We start from the raw sequence: 18,823 nt of genomic DNA, 5'->3' as shown, positions 1-18,823 counted from the left end.
GGGTGAAAAAAAGCTTAGGATTAAAGTCCTTATCATGATTTTTGGCTGACTCATGGGCATTGAACCCGTGAAACTGGCTTTGCTGCACATTCTGTACTAGCAACTCAAGATGATATATATCAGTTAGATGTAATTTTTATAATCTGAAGGGCCCATAATTTAAAAGCTAGTGCTGCAAACAAGCTACAACATCTATAAGGTAAAGAAAAAAAAAGGCACTGAATTTTTTTTAAATGTTTGAACATGTCTGAAAATTTTCATGTCTGAAATTTCACAAAGTCTACATGCAAGATCTTTGTACTGTTGAAATCCAATAATGCTCTATCCTCAGATTTTTTGTACCAGAACAAGTCAGTTCTCTGTGCTGCATTAGAAAGAAGCTGAGCTTTCTGCAAGCTATGCTGTGGTTTAGTTTTACTAGTGCAATGCATCAGCCCTAGTACTGGCATCCTAATGAGGACAAGAACTGTTCTTTCATACAAAGAGGACTAGTTCCCCCTCCAGTCTGTTTAAAATATTGTTCATAGCTTTGAGCACACTATAGTTACAGAGCCTACTTTTCCTCACAGGAACTAATACAAATTACATGAAGTCTAGGTCAATATACTCAATGTTTGGTGACTTGATTCCACATCACAGTAACTAATCTTGATTAGTTACAAGAATCACCACCTTTCACTGTGCCAGCACTCCTTGTCCTCAGCCTGCCATTTGCCCTTGTGCTTTGGAGAACTGTTATTAAAAAAAGAGCAAGCTTCCCTGTGTCTGCCTCTTGTTCCTCAGAGCTTGGCTCTGCTGTGGGGTACACTTGGCCTGTGACTGCTCACATAGTCTGCCAGCAGCAAGCCATAAATCATTTCTTATATTTGCAACATAGCAGTCTCACTGCACCCCAAAGCTCTTACCTTCTTAGTCTGCTTGCTCCAGCACTGGTATTCATAATTTTAAACCCCCAGGAATTTATATTAAATGTCCTTAGTACAATGTGTTTACCTTTGAGACCCCAAGCCTAAATCCCTGGCTGAAAAGGCACAGTAGTAGAATGCTAACACACCAGCAGATTTGAGACTGTGATGGAAGTTATTCCGTATAGCAGTTCTCTCACCACAAGGAAGAGCTAGACAAGAACTGTAAGAAAAGATTCATCAGAATGAAATTGTTCCCAGGAACACAGTTTTTTTGACAGGCTCTGCTCACAGGAAAAGCTCCTCAGGCTGAGGGTAGCAGATTTTAGCAAGACTGATGACAAGAACCATGTGACACATACCTAGAATACAATAGCTCTTTGGGCATGGGAGCCAAAGGGTGGTCACCATATAATGTGAAAAACTTCCAAATACATCTTGGGAAGACATGGGGAAAATTTATAACAAAAAAAAAACAAAAAAAAAACAAAAACCCAAATATTTTGGTTTGTTTTTCAGAAGAAGACTCCTCCCATTTTTATACTAAGACTTGAGCTGAAAATGGGGACAGAAAATTCAAGCCATGGAGGAGGAGAAACCTACCTTTTCCACAGGAAAAACAAGAACTTATCAAGTATGTCATACTAAGGAACCATCCACTTTGCCTCAGTGGCTCTGCTACTCATTTCTGTCATCATGTCACAGGCAAAACTGAGTGTGTAACACTGGGACTTTAGATGTAACAAATAAGCTGGCCAGTACTCCAGAGTTTATGAGGAGGAACATCTTGACTGTACAACAGAGCAGTTAAGTCACAAGAAAAACAAGATTATTAAATGTTGTTTCTATTTCAGTCTGGGAAAAGCTAGATTACAACAAGTCTTGACAACCCTCCTTGTTCAAGCACAGATCTTTGCTTTAATTAACAAATAAGCTAGGGAAAGAATTAAAATTATTAATTTGTTAACTAAGGATGAGTCCATGTCCTTGTTTCTCTCTTTACTGCTCTCCTGTTATTCTCGTCCTATGTAATTCTTCTATTAAATACTTTACATTTGGGCTGAAGAATGGGTGCTGAGAGTCTTAGTCCTCTCTTCCTGTTTGGAAGACTACTATAACAGAAAAAGCAATGTCCTGTGCTAATACCCAAATACAGGAATTCAGCAGGCAGCCTCTAAGCCACTAATCTGAATGTAATCCAGCTATACTTTTGAGCAGCACCACAAAGGCAAAGCAGGGGTATTCATCCTCACTGATACATGTGCATTTATCTGAGTATTAGCTGGGAAATTATATAAGTTCCTATATAAGACCACTCTTTCCTGAATAGTAGCAAATCCATACATACAAAAATTGGGAGATTGTTGTGCACTTTGATTTACTTTATTGAGTAATCATTTGATAGCTACAATGGTGAATTGGAAGTTTAAAAATAAAATAAAAAGAAAGAAAGAAAGAAAAATAAAATAAAAAAGAAGAAAAAGGAAAACCACCCCCCCCCCTAAAAAAAATCCACATCGTATTTCCCCATTTTTGGGAAACAGGCTAAAGAAAACATTCTACACTGTAGAAGACACATATAACTGCTGATATCCATGTTTTGACATTGGAACTGCAAGCCTGGAACATATAGTTCTAAAGCCTCAACCAAAAGAGGCTTAACAATAATAGCATGGATAGATCACCACTGTGAAGATGTTAACATGTTAAGGATTCTGGGATACCAATCTGGTACAATCAGCAATATACTGGGTTCCTGTGAAAGATGTGGCATTTCTTATTAAGGTCAGCTTTCAGAGAACTTCAAAAAATAATGTTCTAGACTGATTACTTACAATAATCCTTTGCTTGCAGAAAAGCAGGAGAGTAGTTCAATAAAAACTGAATGTATGATCATTTTTCTGACTGGATTTGATTAGTTGCATAACTTTAGCAAGATTATCACAGTGTGATCTAGTTAAGCTTTTAGGATTATATGAACACCAGCACCAAATTATTCTTGAAATCAGGCAACTGAGATACTTGTAAACTCTCATATTCTCTGAGCACTTATGAAGTCTCTCCCGGTCCCACTGCTTCAGTAAGCATTTGATAGTTAGTGCAGCATTTTATTGAAAAAGCAACACAATCTGGACAGATTCCTGGCTTCTCTCTCCTTGCAATAATAGCATGCCACCTTGTTGAACCCCCAAGGATGCAAACTGGGATTATTTTACATAAAGTCTCCCTTTGTAGCATCTGAAATAAAAACCTTTCCCCCAGAACTGCCACTGTTTTGATAGTGAATTCCATGCTGAGTTGTACAACTGGTTACTCAGTTCTTTGGCTGATTTTAGAATTGCATTCAAAAGTTACTCTTTTTTAGAGGCATTTAGAAAATATAATTATACCTGGTATTGATACTCTTTCAGGTACTCTTTTAGTCTTGTTGGTAATGGCAGCTCCCAGATCTGATTTGTGCTCTTGTTTATAGCTATTCTGCAGCGGTGTTGCAGAGATGGAGCAGACGTATAGAGGGGTTTGTTCAAGTAAAGGTGAACTGTTCCATTTGAAGGTGTTTCAGTTCTATCCTTGCACATAAGAACATAGTACTCAATCAAATGCACAACGCTGTTGAACTGTTTAAGTCTAGATCTGACACAAGTGATAGAGTCCAGTCTAAACTTGCCATCTTGATATTCTATACGTAGATTGGTCGGTCCCGCTGATGTTTTTACCGATATAGTCAGCAGATACTCTGAATGCGAACTATCCCTAACCAAAAAGGTCCCTTCAGGGGCATCCTGTAACCTTTCTTTGGCTTCAGCAACAGTCATGTTGCCCCAGTACCATCCTGTTGAAAGATGAGAAAAAGAAGGGGTTTGTTTATTCCTGTTTGTTTTAAAAGCTGCTCTCTGGCTGATATACTTCTAATCACCCATTTCTTATGTTGTTTGAAAGCTAAAGTCCTGCAGGCACAGTAAATTTTTATTTGCTATTTAAATTCATTTGTTTTACAATGCGCCTCGTTTTGACAGAACCATTCAGGTCTTTTTTTAATTTTCATCTGTGCATACACACGCACAAACTTTGGTGCAGAGTCCTGCGGGGCCGACACCGGAGGCACGGACGCGGCGGGCCGCCCGTGGAGCAGCAGGGACGCGTCCCGCGGCTCCCCGCTGCTCTCCCGCCGGGAGCAGCGCTGCGTTCGCCGGCAGCCCGTGGCTGCCCGCTTTGGGTAACTCTGAGCAGGCTGCTGTTGGAATGAGCTTTGTCTAGCGGTCGAAAGCAGTGGGATAAGAAAACAACTTCGGCGGGGTAGCTGCAGTCCTGACCCCTCTAGGATGAAGACAAAAAGCCCTTCCCTCCGCCCGCAACCAAGCCCCGCGTCCTGCGGGGCCGGGCGAGCCGCCACGCCGGCGAGAGAGCGCAGGTACGCGGGGCCGAGGGGATGCGGAGCGGGGCCGCCCCGGCCGGCGGCAGCGCCCGGCCCTCGCCGGCCGCAGATCCCGGGATGGCGCTTTCGCTTCGGCCGCCGCAGTCCGCGGAAGATCGGAACCGTCGCCGCCCTTCTCTGCCGCGGGAACGCGACCCCGCAGCACCGGGCGGCGATGGCCAGGCGTCGCAAGGTCGCCCGGTTCCCCTCTCGGCCCGGTGGGGATCCCCGCGGCGCCGCTCTGCCTTTCCCCGGACAGCGCCGCCGCCCCCCGCGCTTCCCCTTCCCCGCCGCCCGGGCTTACCTGCCCGCCGCAGCTCCTCCATAGCCGCGGCCAGCTGCTCCGCCTCACGGCACTCCTCGGCAGCGGGCGCCGCCGCCCCGGGGTGCCCCCAGCGCTCCCCGGAGCTCCCCGCGCTCTCCAGGGACTCGGCGGAGCGCAGGGTCATGGGCGGCGGCGGCGGGCGCGGCCCCGCTCGCTCGCAGGTCGGGGGCTGCCGGCAGGAGAGGGCTCCGCTTGGCCGCGGGGTTCAGCGCCGCGCCGGGTGCATGGTCCCGGCCCCCAGCCCGGGCGCCGCCTGCGAGCGGAGAGCGTGGTTAGCCCGAGCCCCGCGAGAGGCGCTCCCGACGCACAGCGTATTTCTGGCGATCCCGCTTCGGAACGTCCCAGCATCCAGAGGAGGGACCCGAGGCGAGATCACCTCCCGGCGGAGCGGGGGAGGGACATCTCCTCCCCCCCGCCGTCCAGCCTGTCCTCGGCTCCCCGGGAAGGTGGTCTCGCTTTATCGCAAAGGCGAACCCGCTGATGCCCCGCTCCCTCGGCTAGGGCAGGCGAGCCCGGCCGGCAGCTCCGGTACTTTTGGGGAGGGAGGAGGTCGTGGGGGAGAGCCGAGCACGTAAAGGTATGAGAGAGGAGGGGTAACTACTGAGCGGGGCAGAGGTCCCAGCTCCGGCGCTGCCCGGGTGCTGCGGTGCGCACGGACACCTTCCAGTAAGGTCATCCGCGAGGTCGTACCTCTAGGAACGGGAGCCCGGCGTGGGCCATGCTCCTGGGTGGGTGAGCTCCTCTCGGGCAGCGCCGTACCCGGGGAGCTGCGGGGCGGTGAGCCGGGAGCGCCGGCTCCGGGGGCTCGCCGGCTGCTTGGGAACGGAAGGGGCAGCGCGGTGGAGGACGCGCTATAATTAGCGCGGGGCAGGAAATATGCTTTTCCCGCTCTATTAAATGGTGATATTAGGGGAAAAAAAAATTCCTCTTGGCTGAAGCTAACGGGAGGGACAAAAGGAGTCTCTTCTCTCCTGGGTGCACCGCCACATCAGGAGCGACACAAAGCCGGGCAGTACCAGCGAGGGGGAGCCCAGCCGGCTTGGCCCGAGTGAAGGGATGGGGATCACGGAGAAAACAGGGAGCCGACCGCCGGTGCTTGCGAACCGGGCAGTCTCTGCCTGCGGGTGCGCAGCAGCCGCCAGGTGAGGGGTTACTTTGAGGTGGTTCCTTCCTTAACAAGTTCCGCGGCGGAGCTCAGAAACTTTTCCAAATTAAACTGTAGTGGCAACTGATAGGGTGTTCTGACAGGATTCTATCCCAACATATGTAGGTAAGCACACATGTGGGAACCCCTCGACAAAGCCCATCCCCTCCTTTCCCCGCGCAGAAGCTCCCGCCGCCGGCTCGGTGACCGGGCGCAGGTGCGCCTGTCACCGGAGAGGCTGCGGGCGCGGGGCTGACGAGCGCAGGTGGGAACAGCCCTGCCAGCGGCGTCCGGGCGCGACCCCTTGTGAAAGGGAGACTCCGGGAGCGCCCAGCCGCGTAGCGCCGCCGCCACGGGAGTTCGGTGGGGACGGAAGGCTTGCGAGGCGGTGGCGGCGGGCGGCAGCCGGGCGTCCCCCGGCCGAGGCGAGCAGCGCTGGGGCAGCCTGTCGCCGGCGGCGGGGGAGCCTCCATCCCGGCGGTCGGCAGCGCCTGCCGGGAGCGGGGTGCGGGCCGCCGGCTCTCGAAGCGCGGCAGGGCATCGGGCGGAGGGGAGACGGCGACAAGGGGACTCACCCGGGCTCGGCGGGACGGGGCTGGGGCCGCCGCTGCCGCCGCCTGGAGGTGGGGCGGTCAGGTTGTTCTGGCTCCCGGCGGCGTCGGCAGGCCGGGGGGACGCAGCACCCGCCGCCGGGGAGAAGCGTCGAGGCTGTGCTGGGGCGGACAGAGGCTGCCGGAGGAAGATGGTGCTCCTGGGGAAACAACACCCTCCGCTCCCCCCCCTCTCCCCGGCGCGGGCGGTCTGCTCGCCTTTGATTGCGAGGCGAGGGCATCCTGCCCCCGCCGCTCCCCCCTCCCGGGATGGTTACATACAAAGGCTGCTTTCCAGGAACTTTCCAGGAACCGCATCATGTGACAGGACCCGCTCCGGCGCCTCCGCCGCGATCGCGGCCAGCCGGGGCCGACGCACCGAGCCGCCGCCCCTGTCACGCCGGGGCAGCGGTCGCCGATCGCTGCCCCGCGGCCCCCCCGCCTCCTCCTCCTCCTGTGCCCGCGGAGCCGCGGGCGACGCGCAGGTCAGTGCCCGGGGCTGCGGAGGGAGCGGGGCCGTGCGGGCCGCCTCGCGGGCACGGCGGGACCCTGCGGGAGCCGGGCGAGCGCGGCCGCCCGTCCCGGGCCCGGAGGGGCGAGGGACGCCCGGCGCCGGCAGCGCGGGCACCTGAGCGCGGCGCGGGGCCCGCCCGCGGGGCCGGGAGCGCGGCAGGGGCCGCTGCCAGCAGCGCTGTGCCAGGGACTTGCGGCGGCCGAAGCTCCTGGGACACCCCACCCTGGTCTCCACCCCCCTTCACCCTCCGGCGCTAAATACCTCGTTGCTGCAAACAGCCATTGCCCGCCGATGCGCGCGCCGATTTCCTCCCCCTCCCCCCGCTTTTTAAAAAATTATTATTAATTTTTTTAATAATCACGAAGCTGTTTTTCAGCGTAAAGATGGTTGATTGCGCCGTGGGTGCTGCTCGGTAACCAGCCACCTTTCGCTGCTGCCCCGGCGGCCCCTAGCCGACTTTAGAAAGGCACAAACAGAGGGGGGGGGGGGGGGGGGGGAAGAAAAAAAGGAAAGAAAAGAGGGGAAACAAAGCAGAAGTAGCCGTAATAGTCTCACCCCAGCCCTTGGCTGCAGGTCAGGGCTCCCTGCAAATTGCACGGGGTATCTGGGAGGGAAAATTGACGGGAGAAGGATTGAAGGGTGTCTTTTTAAAGATTCCAGGAAAGAAACCCAAACCTATAAAATAATAAAAGACAGTATCTTTAAAAATCGGGGCGGGAGGCGGGAGGGAGGCTTTGTTATCAGAGGGGTAAATGAATATGTATGAGGCTGGAGTGTCTGGCGGAGGGAGCAGAGCAGCTCCCCTGCACAGAGAAAGCTCTTACACTGAGACCCTGCCTCGGGTTGCACTCCCCAGTAACGTCTGAAATGCAGCGTTTCTGTAAAAAAAAAAAAAAAAAAAAAAGAAAAGAAAAAAAGAAAGAAAATAAGGTCTGAGGAAGGATTACAAATCCCGAAGGATTTTGTAGCATTTATTGCATATGATTCTTCAGCATCAGGGGATAAGAGAATTAATAGTCATCTTAAAAATTAAGTTCTGTATTTAGTAATTAGGTAAATTAATCTGAGAAAAAGAAATCTACTTTGTTAAGTGAAATATCGGTCAGTATGATTTCATCTGTTTGTAATGCCTGGGTGCTTTTGAATTTAATTTATTCAGTTTATGAAAAAAAGGTGGTTTTAATCACTGGCAGCAGCAGCACAGATTTAAAATGAGGTCTGAGGAACAAACACGGGCTTTCTTAAGCATTCTCAGAAATGGTTTAAAACAATTTAGGTCTTGAAGGTCATTCTTGTTCCTGTTTTTGTCTGTGAAGTTCAGATAGCCTCAGATCCAGCCTCTAGTGACAGTTGTGGAATCCCCAGTAATTTTTTTTCGTTGGATTGATGTGAAGAGGGGAGATAATAGGTTTGTGCCCCTTGAAATTTAGTTGACAGTTCAGCTACCTATGACGTGAGAACTTGCAAAAAGCCTCCATTACTTTTTCAGAATGGCACTGACTTCAGTATGCTCAGAATAACAATAAAAAATTAATACAGATCTCTTTTTATTACTGAAATAATTCTGTATATCTAGGAACAGAGCTTTTGCTCGAAAATATGTTTTTCTGATATCACAGTGTTCAAATTAAGGCTATTTCTTTGAAGTTCACTAATGCCTCTTGGAGAAAAGGAATACGTCTTGTCTAGATGCAAAACTGCTTTTTCACAGCTTTGCTGTAGTTGTCTTTTCCTATGTTATTTTAATAATGGGTTTTTTATGTGGGTAGTATCTCAAGACTTCCTTTGCTTCTGCTGCTTATTCGTCACTTGAAGTCATAATAATTTGTTTCTAAAACCACAGCTGGTTGCTATAAAGGCAGAGGGAGGAAGACCACGATTTATGTGGTGAATGAGAAACAAGAACAGAAGAATGTAATAAATGTTTGTTCCTTAAAACTTCAGATATTGTTATGAAAAAGGTAGCATAAAAATTAAATAGGCAGTATATCAGCAGGATCTTTCCTAAACAGAGTTCTATTAATTTTTTTTCATGAGAACTTAATGTCTCTTAAAAATAGCAATAAATATCTGATAAACTTACAAGAGTAATGAAATTCAAACTTAAAAAACTGCAAATGGATCTTTAAATGACAATACTGGTACCTCATAAGAGTGCTCTGCTTCACAGTTACCTTTATTCTCTGGCTTGAGACATCTGAAAGAGCTCAGTGGAGTACGTTTTGTATTTCACTTTTTCTTTCAACAATGTTACTTGCTCTTTTTCTCCTCTGTCTGCATGAGTCTTCCATACAGTCATGGGAGAGAAAAGGAATAGTTCTAAGGGTAAGAAAAGGTGACTAAATTAAATTACTTTTGGGACTATGGGCTGAATGTAGTGCATTAAACTACTTAAAGCTACTTTTTAGCTTCTTTGGAACTGGGATATTTAATACAGGTTTGGTCTGCCTGAAGAGTTTTACTTTATAAAAATCAGAATGGAGTAAGAGAAAGACATGAAATGGAGAATGAGAAAAGAAGAATCAGACTTAGAAAATTTAGCTTTCCATCATGTAAACAAAATAGGGTTTTATAATCTGCCATGTAAAAAACAGTAGTTCTTCTAAACCGTCACTAATATAAAAACTATGTACAAGGGGGGGATTTAAAACTGTTATGTACCATTCAAACCAAATGCTTTATTTATTTTTAATCTGTGTTTTGGGGTAGCAATTCTAGAACAAATACTGTTGGACATCTGCAAATATGAATGCTTCTGAGCCAGTTTTAGAGGCATATCATCCGACTGGAGATGAAAGGCACAAACTTAAGCAACCACTATTTTTTTTCCTGCTACTTCCTACTATTCATTAGTGTTAGTTCTGACTGTATACCATCCATATAGTAGATATTTTTAATCAAGTTTTATATTAGTAGTGAAAATATGAACATTAAGAGTTCTTGAAAAATCACAAACAGAATATACTGTTTCTGACTATTTCAAATGCATATGCTCATGACAGGGAATGGTGAGTGAATTTTATTTTTTTTTCCCTTCAGGCAAAAATCCCTTTCATGACCAAGGAAGGAGGCAACAACGTTTTTACAGTCCTGCGAAGTGCCTGTTACTAGAAATGATTTTCACTTTGTTCCTGAAAAGTATGCCAAGTTTACTGGTGAGCTAGTATGCTGATTTATTTATATAATATGATGTGAGCAGAGGGGGGGTAATGTGTTTCTGACTCAGCTGGTTTTGCTAAATTTGCTCTGATTCACTGAAAATATTTACTGATTTATTAAGATAATTTACCTTGCTACCTGGAAGAATACAAGGGGCCTTTCCCTGCTCTCTTCTTCCTTAACTTCCCAAAGATGCAGCACAGAATATCCATTATCCATGGCATACCATTTGGCCAGTTAAAATCCCCTTCAGTTAAAAGGACAGCTATTGCTTATTATATACATCTACTTATTGACCCTATTTTGACAACTGTTTACCTGAACTAGTCTAAATAACAATGTACAGCTGCCATGGTTTCTCCCTGTTCTGGGATTACAGTCTGGCTCTTGAGCAAAGAAATGAGAATACTGAGCCTTTAGCTCCAGCAAAGTGGAATGAGTTAATTGTGACTCCACAGCACAAACGAGGTCTGCAGTGTGAACTCTTAGAGGGTTTTTCACTTAGCAGTTAGGAGAAAGGTTTGCTTATTTCACAAAGAGTTCCTAAAGCATAATAAATAAAACATAGAGAAAACAAATATTTTAGTGTATGGGATCACCCTGCTCTTTCCAGCTGCCTGAGGAACAGAATGTTTTGATGAAACAGATTAAGATTTATACCAAACAGTTTTACTCTTTACCAGCTGCCACCTTATTTCCTGCCATTTTTATCTATTCACATGTGAATGCTTTGCCTTTATTGATAATACACATTTGGTAAAAGAGAATAACTAACAAAAGAATTCAGTGAATAATTTCTATGAATCAGGGGTGCTCTAAAAGAAACCAGCACTTGTAATTTAAAAGCAAACATCAAAAGATGGCACAAAGAGAGTAATACTTTGAAACAACATCCAGATTTTTTTCTTTCAGAGACAGTTGATAAAAAGAAGGATCACTCCCTTTGATTCAGTGGATAAGTAGACAGATAATAATTGACAAGCACAAAACTGACCATAAAAAGGTGACACTCAAGACTCTCTCTCATCTTATCCTGTGCTATCTACTATCTAAAAGAAAAGGCCTAAATTGCATTGAGTAAGAAGTTACCTACACACTTGGGATCTTCAATAAAAAAATAATTAAATGTAGTGCTTGCTTAGTTTCTCCAGTTTATTATTTACGATAAAACCAAAATAACATAAAAATATTTTGGATAGGCAAAGGAAAAGTAGAACTTGATGATGCTAAGTATATATAAAAAAAAAGATAATTTGCACAGTAGTTTTACTTTGTCATGTTAGGCTTCTTTATAAACAGCATAATTCTGTTCTATCACTGTGCTATTTTGTGAATTATAGTCAGTTTCACTCTGACTAAAACTAGCTAAATATTGCTGAAAGGTACTGGAGAATAAGTTGTAAATATACTTGCTTTGATAGCATTTTCTTCCTATTCATATTTCCTTCTCACTAACATGGTAGAAAAAAGGGGTGCTGGAAAGGACCATTTTTGATACAGTCTTTTCAAACAACTACTAGGGGAATATTTGATATGGATTTTTAGTATTCAGATTATAGCATAAAATCTGTGACTGTAATATTTATTTACTTTTTTTTTTTTTGGCTAAGAAAGAGCATATAGTTGTATATATGCATTACACCTATACACGCACATGTTCAGAACCATGCTCCCTGAAGTTCTGGATTTTTTACAAAAACATATACTTTCGGTTTTCTGTTTTTGTTTTTTGGATTTTTTTTTTTTTTTGAAAAATCCTAGAGATAGCACAGCTGAAAGCACTGTGAAATCTTGCATTCTTGTCCTAGAAGCTGCCAGAAAAAACAAGCCTTTTATGCTTGAGGAGGCTTGAGATGTTTTTCTGCCAGTTCTGAGTCCTACGCCTCAAAGTAAAAGAGAGCAAGTAATGTCTGTGAAAAAAGTTTTCCTGACAGACAGCATGAAGGCAGCTCTCCTATGCTTTGCCAATCCATAAGTAATAAAGTTCCTTTGTTGGCAGAGAGTCAATTTTGAAACTAATAAGGAAAACTAAAACAGGTGATGCAGTGGCTATCTCTAAAGGGGAGATTTTTGAGTGAAAAGTGAAGTAGAAACTGGGTTATGTGTCTCTGAATAAATGGCCTCCCATCAGAAAAAGATTAATTTTAAATCACTGTTCTAGTTCTTGCATTAAGGATAGTTTAATTCACCCAGAGCTATTTGGCCTTGAGGACGAATTCTTACAATTAAGTGTTTATGACTGAAAGTGCTGCCATGGAGAGCAGACAGATGAATATCATTTTAGGAGTTCTGTGAATCATTAAATGAGTTGTAGAACCTTTTTCTGGGCATGGGCCACTTTTAAATTTCAGGTTAAGGCTATAATAGACTTCAGCATAAGGCCCAACATGTTGCTGTACTTATGGGTTTGAATAACAGGATAATCAACATTGACTAATGTATTTATATAACTTTAAACTTCTTACAGTTAATTGAAAATACATTGCCTTTTGTATGAGAATATTCTGCTGAGCTCAAATACCTTTTTCAGATTAGTGCATTAAGTGTTAGTGTCAGGTAATGAACTTAACCTGCCTCTGATGTGTTGGCTTCTTTTGGCTCCAGATAGGCATGGCTGCTTTCCCTGCTTCAGTATAAAGAGAGGCTGGATGTGGAATGTCACACAAACCTGGACAGATGACAAGAAAACAGTGCTAGCTGCCAGCTACCTTCTCTCTGTTTGTCAGGATTAGTGCTTGCTATTTGCCAGGATGGCTCAACGCATCGTCCTGTATCTCACTGGCATACTGGGAGGACATAAACTGAAATGCTGGCCAGACAGGGTGGAAGTTTTTGGGTTCAGGAGAGGAAACACACATAGGGCTACTCTTTCTGGTTAAGGAAAGAGCATTGGTCCACAGCTTGCCTTTTCTTGGCACAGCCTGTCCATTCCCAGAATTGCTTGCTCCTCCTGCAAGCAGTTTTTTCCAGGTATGTGGAAATTAAAGCTCAAACAGTAGTAGATATAATTGGACAGGCTGCTTGAAGCAGTATCTCCCCCCCTGTACTGTACCCAAAACTGTCCTGTGGCTCTGACAGAGCTTTGCCTGCAGCAGGGAAGAGAAATTAACCAGTGCATCTCCTCCTTAACAACTCCAGCTTTCCAACTGGTGTTTTAAGAACAAGCCCAGTTCCAGTGTGGCTCAAAACTGCCTTCGATGAGGAGCAGCCTTGTGAGCTGTTTAGTCATGAAGTGGCAATTCTGTCCTGAGGTGGGGTTAACAGCTTGGGGGGAGAGTAATAACTCCTTCAGTCATCTGATTTTAATCCCTTACCATATGTTACTTGAAGTCCTTAGATGCCCTCTACTGCCATATACCAGAATTAACAGATGGCTCTGTGTAACCAAATTCAGATTTGCTTAAGTTTGTTATTATCTCTCTGTCTTCATAAATTAGCAGGGGAGGGAAAATAATATCCATAATTATTACAAAATATGCAAAGTATTTTATAGAGTGTGAGTTTGGGCTAGACATATTTTCCGACTTTCAGTGCCATTGCCCTATATTTCAAAATTTAACACTAATTTTAGAAGTCTCTAAAGAGCTCATTTCTCTGATAAATTATCCCTCTGTGAATAAATGTGATCTGGAAAGATGCCTGAGGCACAGCAGAATTTTTCCCCAGCATTTCATGCCACATGATGCTAGACAGAAGGAAGCTGCAAAACCTGCTGCTGTAGATCAGCCTTTGTTCTGGTGAGGAAGGAAAGGATACAATTAGCCATGGGATGTAGCTTTTGCCTAAGACAGAACAGCAGGTAAGAGTGTACCTAAAATAGAACAGGAATGAAATTTCTGTTCTACCTTTGCCTGTGTTATGACAGGTTTTACGTGCTGGCAGGCACAAAGCAATCCTAAGTCCTAAACAGAACTAATCTTGGAGGAAATAATTCCCCAAGCTCTTAAGAATCAAGTGGCTCTGTGGTGCTTGAGCTTTAGCTGTGTTGAGTATGTCAACTCCTTCCTTCTATAAGGAAAAGCCAGCAAAACCATCCCACTTTAATTCCCTGTCCCAGGTTCCTACTGCTGATCTGAGTTGGTTTGGTCCAAATTAGCAGCCATATTTTGTGTACATTTTTGAACATGCCTTACCTTTTGTAAGGAAAGTTTTCTTTCTTTCTACTCTGTGTTTGCTGGTGATGTTACAAATAGAAGCAGGAGGGAGCATGAGCTTTCCAGTGGAACATGTGACAGCAGCAACCTGCTCCAGGTAAATAGAGGACATGCAGGAGGACCTTTACCAGACCAGTAAAAAGCTTGAGCTCATGAAGGGTGCAACTTTCACACTGTGCTTTCTTTTCCCTCCAGCACAGTCCTCCACTTTCAGGTACACTGGTCTAGAATATGCTGCTTACATTTTTCAGGAGCTTTTATAATTTTTCCAGAACATAATCTCAAGCTAATACAAGTCCATAGCAAAATCTTATTGTGAATGGGGGCTTTGTTCTGGGAGACTATTTTTGAAAATGCCAGATTATCAGCTAGCCATTGCACAAAAGGCTGAAAAATAAATTTGTTCACATGCCTTTGTCTCAGCATATTCCTTCCTTCAACCCCTCCTCCCACTTTCTCCAAGAAATACATACACTTCTTCAAGACCTCCTGGCAGGTAGGCTATATAATGTTATGGTGGCAAACCTGGAAAGCTTTACATATTTATATTACCCATCAATGTGGTTCATTGCATGTGTTTTTATCAGATCCCCATTTTCCCAATTTCTTTAAGGGAATTTCAGTCTTTCAGTGGCTTTCTCTCTTCCCCTATCCATCAGGGAGTGAAATCCCGTGTCCACAGAATGTAAATAACAGCTGTTTCTAGTCAATTTACATTTATATGCTTAGCACTTAAAAATAGCTTATTTCTAGAGGCTTTCACAATCTATTCAAAATTTCTTCTTAGTCAGAGGTACTAGTGAGATGTTAATGAAATCCCTTTGGACAGGCTGATCAAAAAGGTGCAGCAACAACAATTAAATTCTTCTAATGACTGATCAGTTATGCTTCTGAGTTACACTTCAGCAATCAATTGAAGTGTACCTTTTAATCTCCTAGGGCATTTTAAGATTAGTTCCTTGGGCTGCTCTAACTGTTTTAAGGGGGCAAAATATGCCAGGTAAGGAGATCAATGGTTAAAAAAATCAGTGCTGAACTGGTAGTGTATTTCTAGCAAAATTAATTTATCATACAAGTACAGCTGAGCAGGAAGAAGAAACAAAAACAACACCTGGCAAGGTATTTAAAGGGAACAGCTTATTTGTCAGTGTCACCCTGTTGTTTGAATAAACAAACACCTTATGCCCTGAGAACAACTGAAAAACAGTCCTTTGGTTTTCTGGTTTGTGGTTTTTACTATTTTCTTTTGTTGACATTTCATGAACCTTAAAGCAGATACGCATTTTTATTTAGTAATGCCTAAATGATGATCTTAAGAATTATGTCCAATTGCTGTGGGATTTTATCCTCCAGAAAACTTTGGAAGCCTTTCACCTCATTATTTTGCCAAGTGTCTCAACTTGAACCTTTTCTTCAGATTTCTTTGATCCTCTGAAGACTGAAAATCACAGAACAATGACATTTAGTGACCTTTGGTATGGTTCATTTACTCCAATGTTGACTGGGTAAGAAGATGCTTGCTCCTATATCCACATCTTCTTTAGTGTTACAGAAATGAACTTTCTTCTCTGCATATTTGTTTATTCAGAAGAAAAATCCTTTTATTTTTACAGGAGTCTCAACTGCAGCATCTTTGAACTGGAGACTCTGGACTGGTGACTGAAATTGTTTAGAAAAGACTAATTATGTGTGTGAGTAATCTAAGGTAATCTGAGGTCAGGTGGGTTCACACTGCCTGATTTCAGAGGGCAAGCTTTTATTTCTAAATTAAAAAAAAGTCCCTTCTGATATCAAGAAGCACTTACACTGGGAATGTAAGAGGACTATATATAGCTTATATTCACACTAGCTGGGCTAGTTTTCTCTAGAGCAGACCCATATTCATATCCCACAGTCCTTCTTGGACTCTTTCTGGTGCCACTCCAGACCCAGCATGCAATTCTGATTTTTCTGTGCTATCTTTCAGTTTGAAGTTTGAGAATGATGTGAAACTGTCCTGTGCTCAGTGAGAAGGGTGCTTTCCTAGCATCAGAGTGACAGTATGTGTTGTATGCTCTGGGATGCAGTAAGGTTTGAGGGCACAGACAGCTTGGCTGGTTTGGAAAAGCACAACTTGTGAAGTCAAGCAGGATGTGATCTTGGTGCTGTCCCTGCAGCAGTGGGAAGCCATTGATTTCCACAAAGTCATGAGTTAAAACTTGGTCATATTTAAACAAAATGCTCACCTAGTTTTATTAATTCAAGCTTTTGTGCCTGGACTGGACAAGGCACTGTGAAGGTACTAAGCACTGCTGCTCTTCTCACAGGCCACTGTGTCACCTTTCAGCCTTACCAGTGCCCTCTCTGGGTTCACTTCAAATCGTTTTTTTTCACTCAAAAGTCAGTGAATTATAATCCCATGCAGCCAACACCTAGCATGTTTCTTTCAGTATTTTAATACAAATATATACTCTAGAAAGGGAATTTCTCTGTCATTTTTCTTACCTCTGCTTATGATGAATTTCCCATGAATTTTATTTGCTCTGTGCTTCTTCTCCTTTTTTCTTATTCTAGTTCTAAATATTGTGGAACTCGCTGCCACTCTGTTACTCCATCACTAATGCCAGGATTTTAACTGTAGGAAAAATGGCATGGGGGAAAGGGAATTCTATAAACATCCATTCTTGGAAAATAACAAATGAACCCACACTGAAACCAGTCAGCATTAAAAATTATGAAAGAAATTTTAAAAAGTATGTGAAGCCTTATGTTACTTATACCAACCAAACAAATGTTAACTAATTTAGGGTAAAGGAAATATTTTTCCTAGCATTTGTTTATAATTCCAAAGAAGTCATCAGTTTGTCTTAACTAAAGCAAAGGTGACTTCTGCAGCACAGCTCTGATGCAGTGTAACACCTACAGACACTGACTTCAGAAAAACAGTACTTAGCATATTATTTGTTTAAACAAATCAAACCCATTTGAATTAGAACAGTGTTTAAGACAAGAAACTTTCAGCAGTGTTTTAAAAACTTGGTGCTAATAATTAGAAGTGTTTAAAAAAAACCTAATCTTGCATGAAACTATTAAGCTCTGTTTTGTTACCATTAATGAGTAGGAAATACATGTTTGCACAGGAGGGTCATGCTTCCATAGTTTAATCTTTTACTTAGGTTAATTTTTATTCAAGATGGTAATGACTTAATGCAACAACTTTTCACTGTTCATTTGAATTTTCTCTGTAACTTCCATGGTCAACGTTTTATTAGTTTTAGCAGAAGAGATGCTAAAAACCAGTTCTTGCAGATTTTTTTTTTTTTTTTTAAACAGCTTATATTTTGCTGGCAGGGAAATCCTTTTGCTGAGGAATTAAACTTTGGTAGCAGTCTAAACTGGCCTTATTTAAAAAGATAAGCTACCTCTGACTTGACACTGTTTTTCATCTTGACAAGCAGTAAAGCTGAATATAAGTACAATTTTTTCTGTATTTATGTTTCATAAAGACCAGTTGGCAAAGTTTCTTAGTTCTATTGGCTGTGCCAACATCTTGTGTTGTCTCTACACAACAAAAAACTTTGTGATACATTGATTATCACTTGTCACTTATTCATGATGCTTAAAAAAGTGGCATGCCAGACCATAAACTTTTACTTCTCCAGAAGCCATGAGATGCAAAATTGCTGACCAGACATGCTGTTTAGTTCATGCAGCTTCCACATACCTCCCACTGTCTGATCTGCAGTGTTCCAACAGCTGTAGAACTAACATTCTGTAGCAATTGTATTTAAAGTTTCAGATAATTCCATGCAAATTGCCTAGTAAATCATAATTTATCATGTTTGTTTTTGTAGAAGTACCTAAAGATAACAGTTGAAATCATAGGCTCATTTTATAAGAGGTGCCAGAAAGATATATAAGTAATTCTTTCTCCAAAGAGCTTATTATTTTTAGCATTAGAGGGTTGATCAAATACAAGGTGAGATTAAAATTCCATACACAGTGTACATTTACAAATTAAATGTGTGTGAATTACTCTATATAGAAAACCAAGTGCTCCTATATACATACTACCTACTATTGAAGGCTCGCAGAAACACCAAAAATGGTTTTATAAAAAAAAAAAAAAATTAATATAGGTATATGAATCTCATCTTCATCCTTCCTTCAACGAAAAGGAAAATGCATCTCCAGAGAACAACTGTGTTACATATTTATACAATAAAATGTTAAAATAAGATCAATTGCCTTGTGCATGTACTTTTTCTGTGCTGACTGACCATAAGGGGAGCCTGTGAAGATTAACTCAGGTTTAGATGTTTAATGAATATGTCTCAATCTTGGAGATAACCCCAACTTTTATGTATTGTAGGTACACAATTTGTTCCTTTACACTGGTGACTAGTGGGTTCACTCTAGGAATTAAAATATTGCAACATTAAAATAAAATGTACATCATCTATTATAGTCCATCTATTTGATCTCTCCATTTCAGAACTTTGTATTGGCTTTGAGGACAAAATGAGCATGTGAGAAATTACAGCAGAGAAGCTGATAAAATTCATAAAGACTGGAGTAATTGAGAAATGCAGTGCTAACTTTAACAAGGAGTTGGTACTGTGACTTATAATGACCTGC

General features: G+C 43.2%; 2 protein-coding genes across 6 annotated transcripts; one reads left to right on the top strand and one right to left on the bottom strand.

Annotated features, from left to right (window-relative positions):
* Positions 1-1,407: 1,407 nt before the first annotated feature.
* On the bottom strand, positions 1,408-6,801 carry SOCS2 (suppressor of cytokine signaling 2). Of its 3 annotated transcripts, XM_079304126.1 has the most exons (4): positions 6,662-6,801; positions 6,365-6,518; positions 4,625-4,898; positions 1,408-3,738 (listed from the first exon to the last, which is right to left on the bottom strand). In XM_079304126.1, exons 3-4 carry the CDS (start codon positions 4,767-4,769, stop codon positions 3,290-3,292), a joined length of 594 nt encoding a protein of 197 aa, XP_079160252.1. In that variant the 5' UTR covers positions 4,770-4,898; positions 6,365-6,518; positions 6,662-6,801; the 3' UTR covers positions 1,408-3,289. The 3 variants fall into 3 exon arrangements, with proteins under 3 accessions (XP_079160252.1, XP_079160251.1, XP_079160253.1); XM_079304125.1 differs by lacking the exon at positions 6,662-6,801 and having other exon boundaries at positions 6,365-6,654; XM_079304127.1 differs by lacking the exons at positions 6,365-6,518; positions 6,662-6,801 and adding an exon at positions 5,336-6,343.
* Positions 4,767-16,377, top strand: LOC306801248 (uncharacterized protein). 3 transcript variants are annotated; one of them, XR_013774034.1, is made up of 5 exons: positions 6,727-6,864; positions 9,933-10,048; positions 12,657-13,851; positions 15,820-15,911; positions 16,186-16,377. XR_013774034.1 is itself a non-coding variant. In XM_079304134.1 (3 exons), the coding sequence occupies exon 1, from the start codon at positions 4,768-4,770 to the stop codon at positions 5,218-5,220; it is 453 nt and encodes a 150-aa protein (XP_079160260.1). In that variant the 5' UTR covers position 4,767; the 3' UTR covers positions 5,221-5,222; positions 9,933-10,048; positions 15,820-15,838. The 3 variants fall into 3 exon arrangements, 1 of the variants encoding a protein (XP_079160260.1); XR_013774033.1 differs by lacking the exon at positions 12,657-13,851; XM_079304134.1 differs by lacking the exons at positions 6,727-6,864; positions 12,657-13,851; positions 16,186-16,377 and adding an exon at positions 4,767-5,222 and having other exon boundaries at positions 15,820-15,838.
* The last annotated feature ends 2,446 nt before the right edge of the window (positions 16,378-18,823 follow it).

This window comes from Erithacus rubecula, assembly GCF_903797595.1.
Source record: "Erithacus rubecula genome assembly, chromosome: 4".
Taxonomy (NCBI): Eukaryota; Metazoa; Chordata; class Aves; order Passeriformes; family Muscicapidae; genus Erithacus; species Erithacus rubecula.
Note: the sequence above shows the minus strand (reverse complement) of the source record. Positions and strands in the feature narration are given on the sequence as shown.

Coding starts and splice junctions, on each gene's coding strand:
- LOC306801248 (XM_079304134.1), top strand. CDS start 4,768: ATGGGCGGCGGCGGCGGGCGCGGCCCCGCTCGCTCGCAGGTCGGGGGC.
- SOCS2 (XM_079304126.1), bottom strand. CDS start 4,769: ATGACCCTGCGCTCCGCCGAGTCCCTGGAGAGCGCGGGGAGCTCCGGG. Junction 3,739..4,624: donor GGAGGAGCTGCGGCGGGCAG/GTAAGCCCGGGC, acceptor ATCTTTCAACAG/GATGGTACTGGGGCAACATG.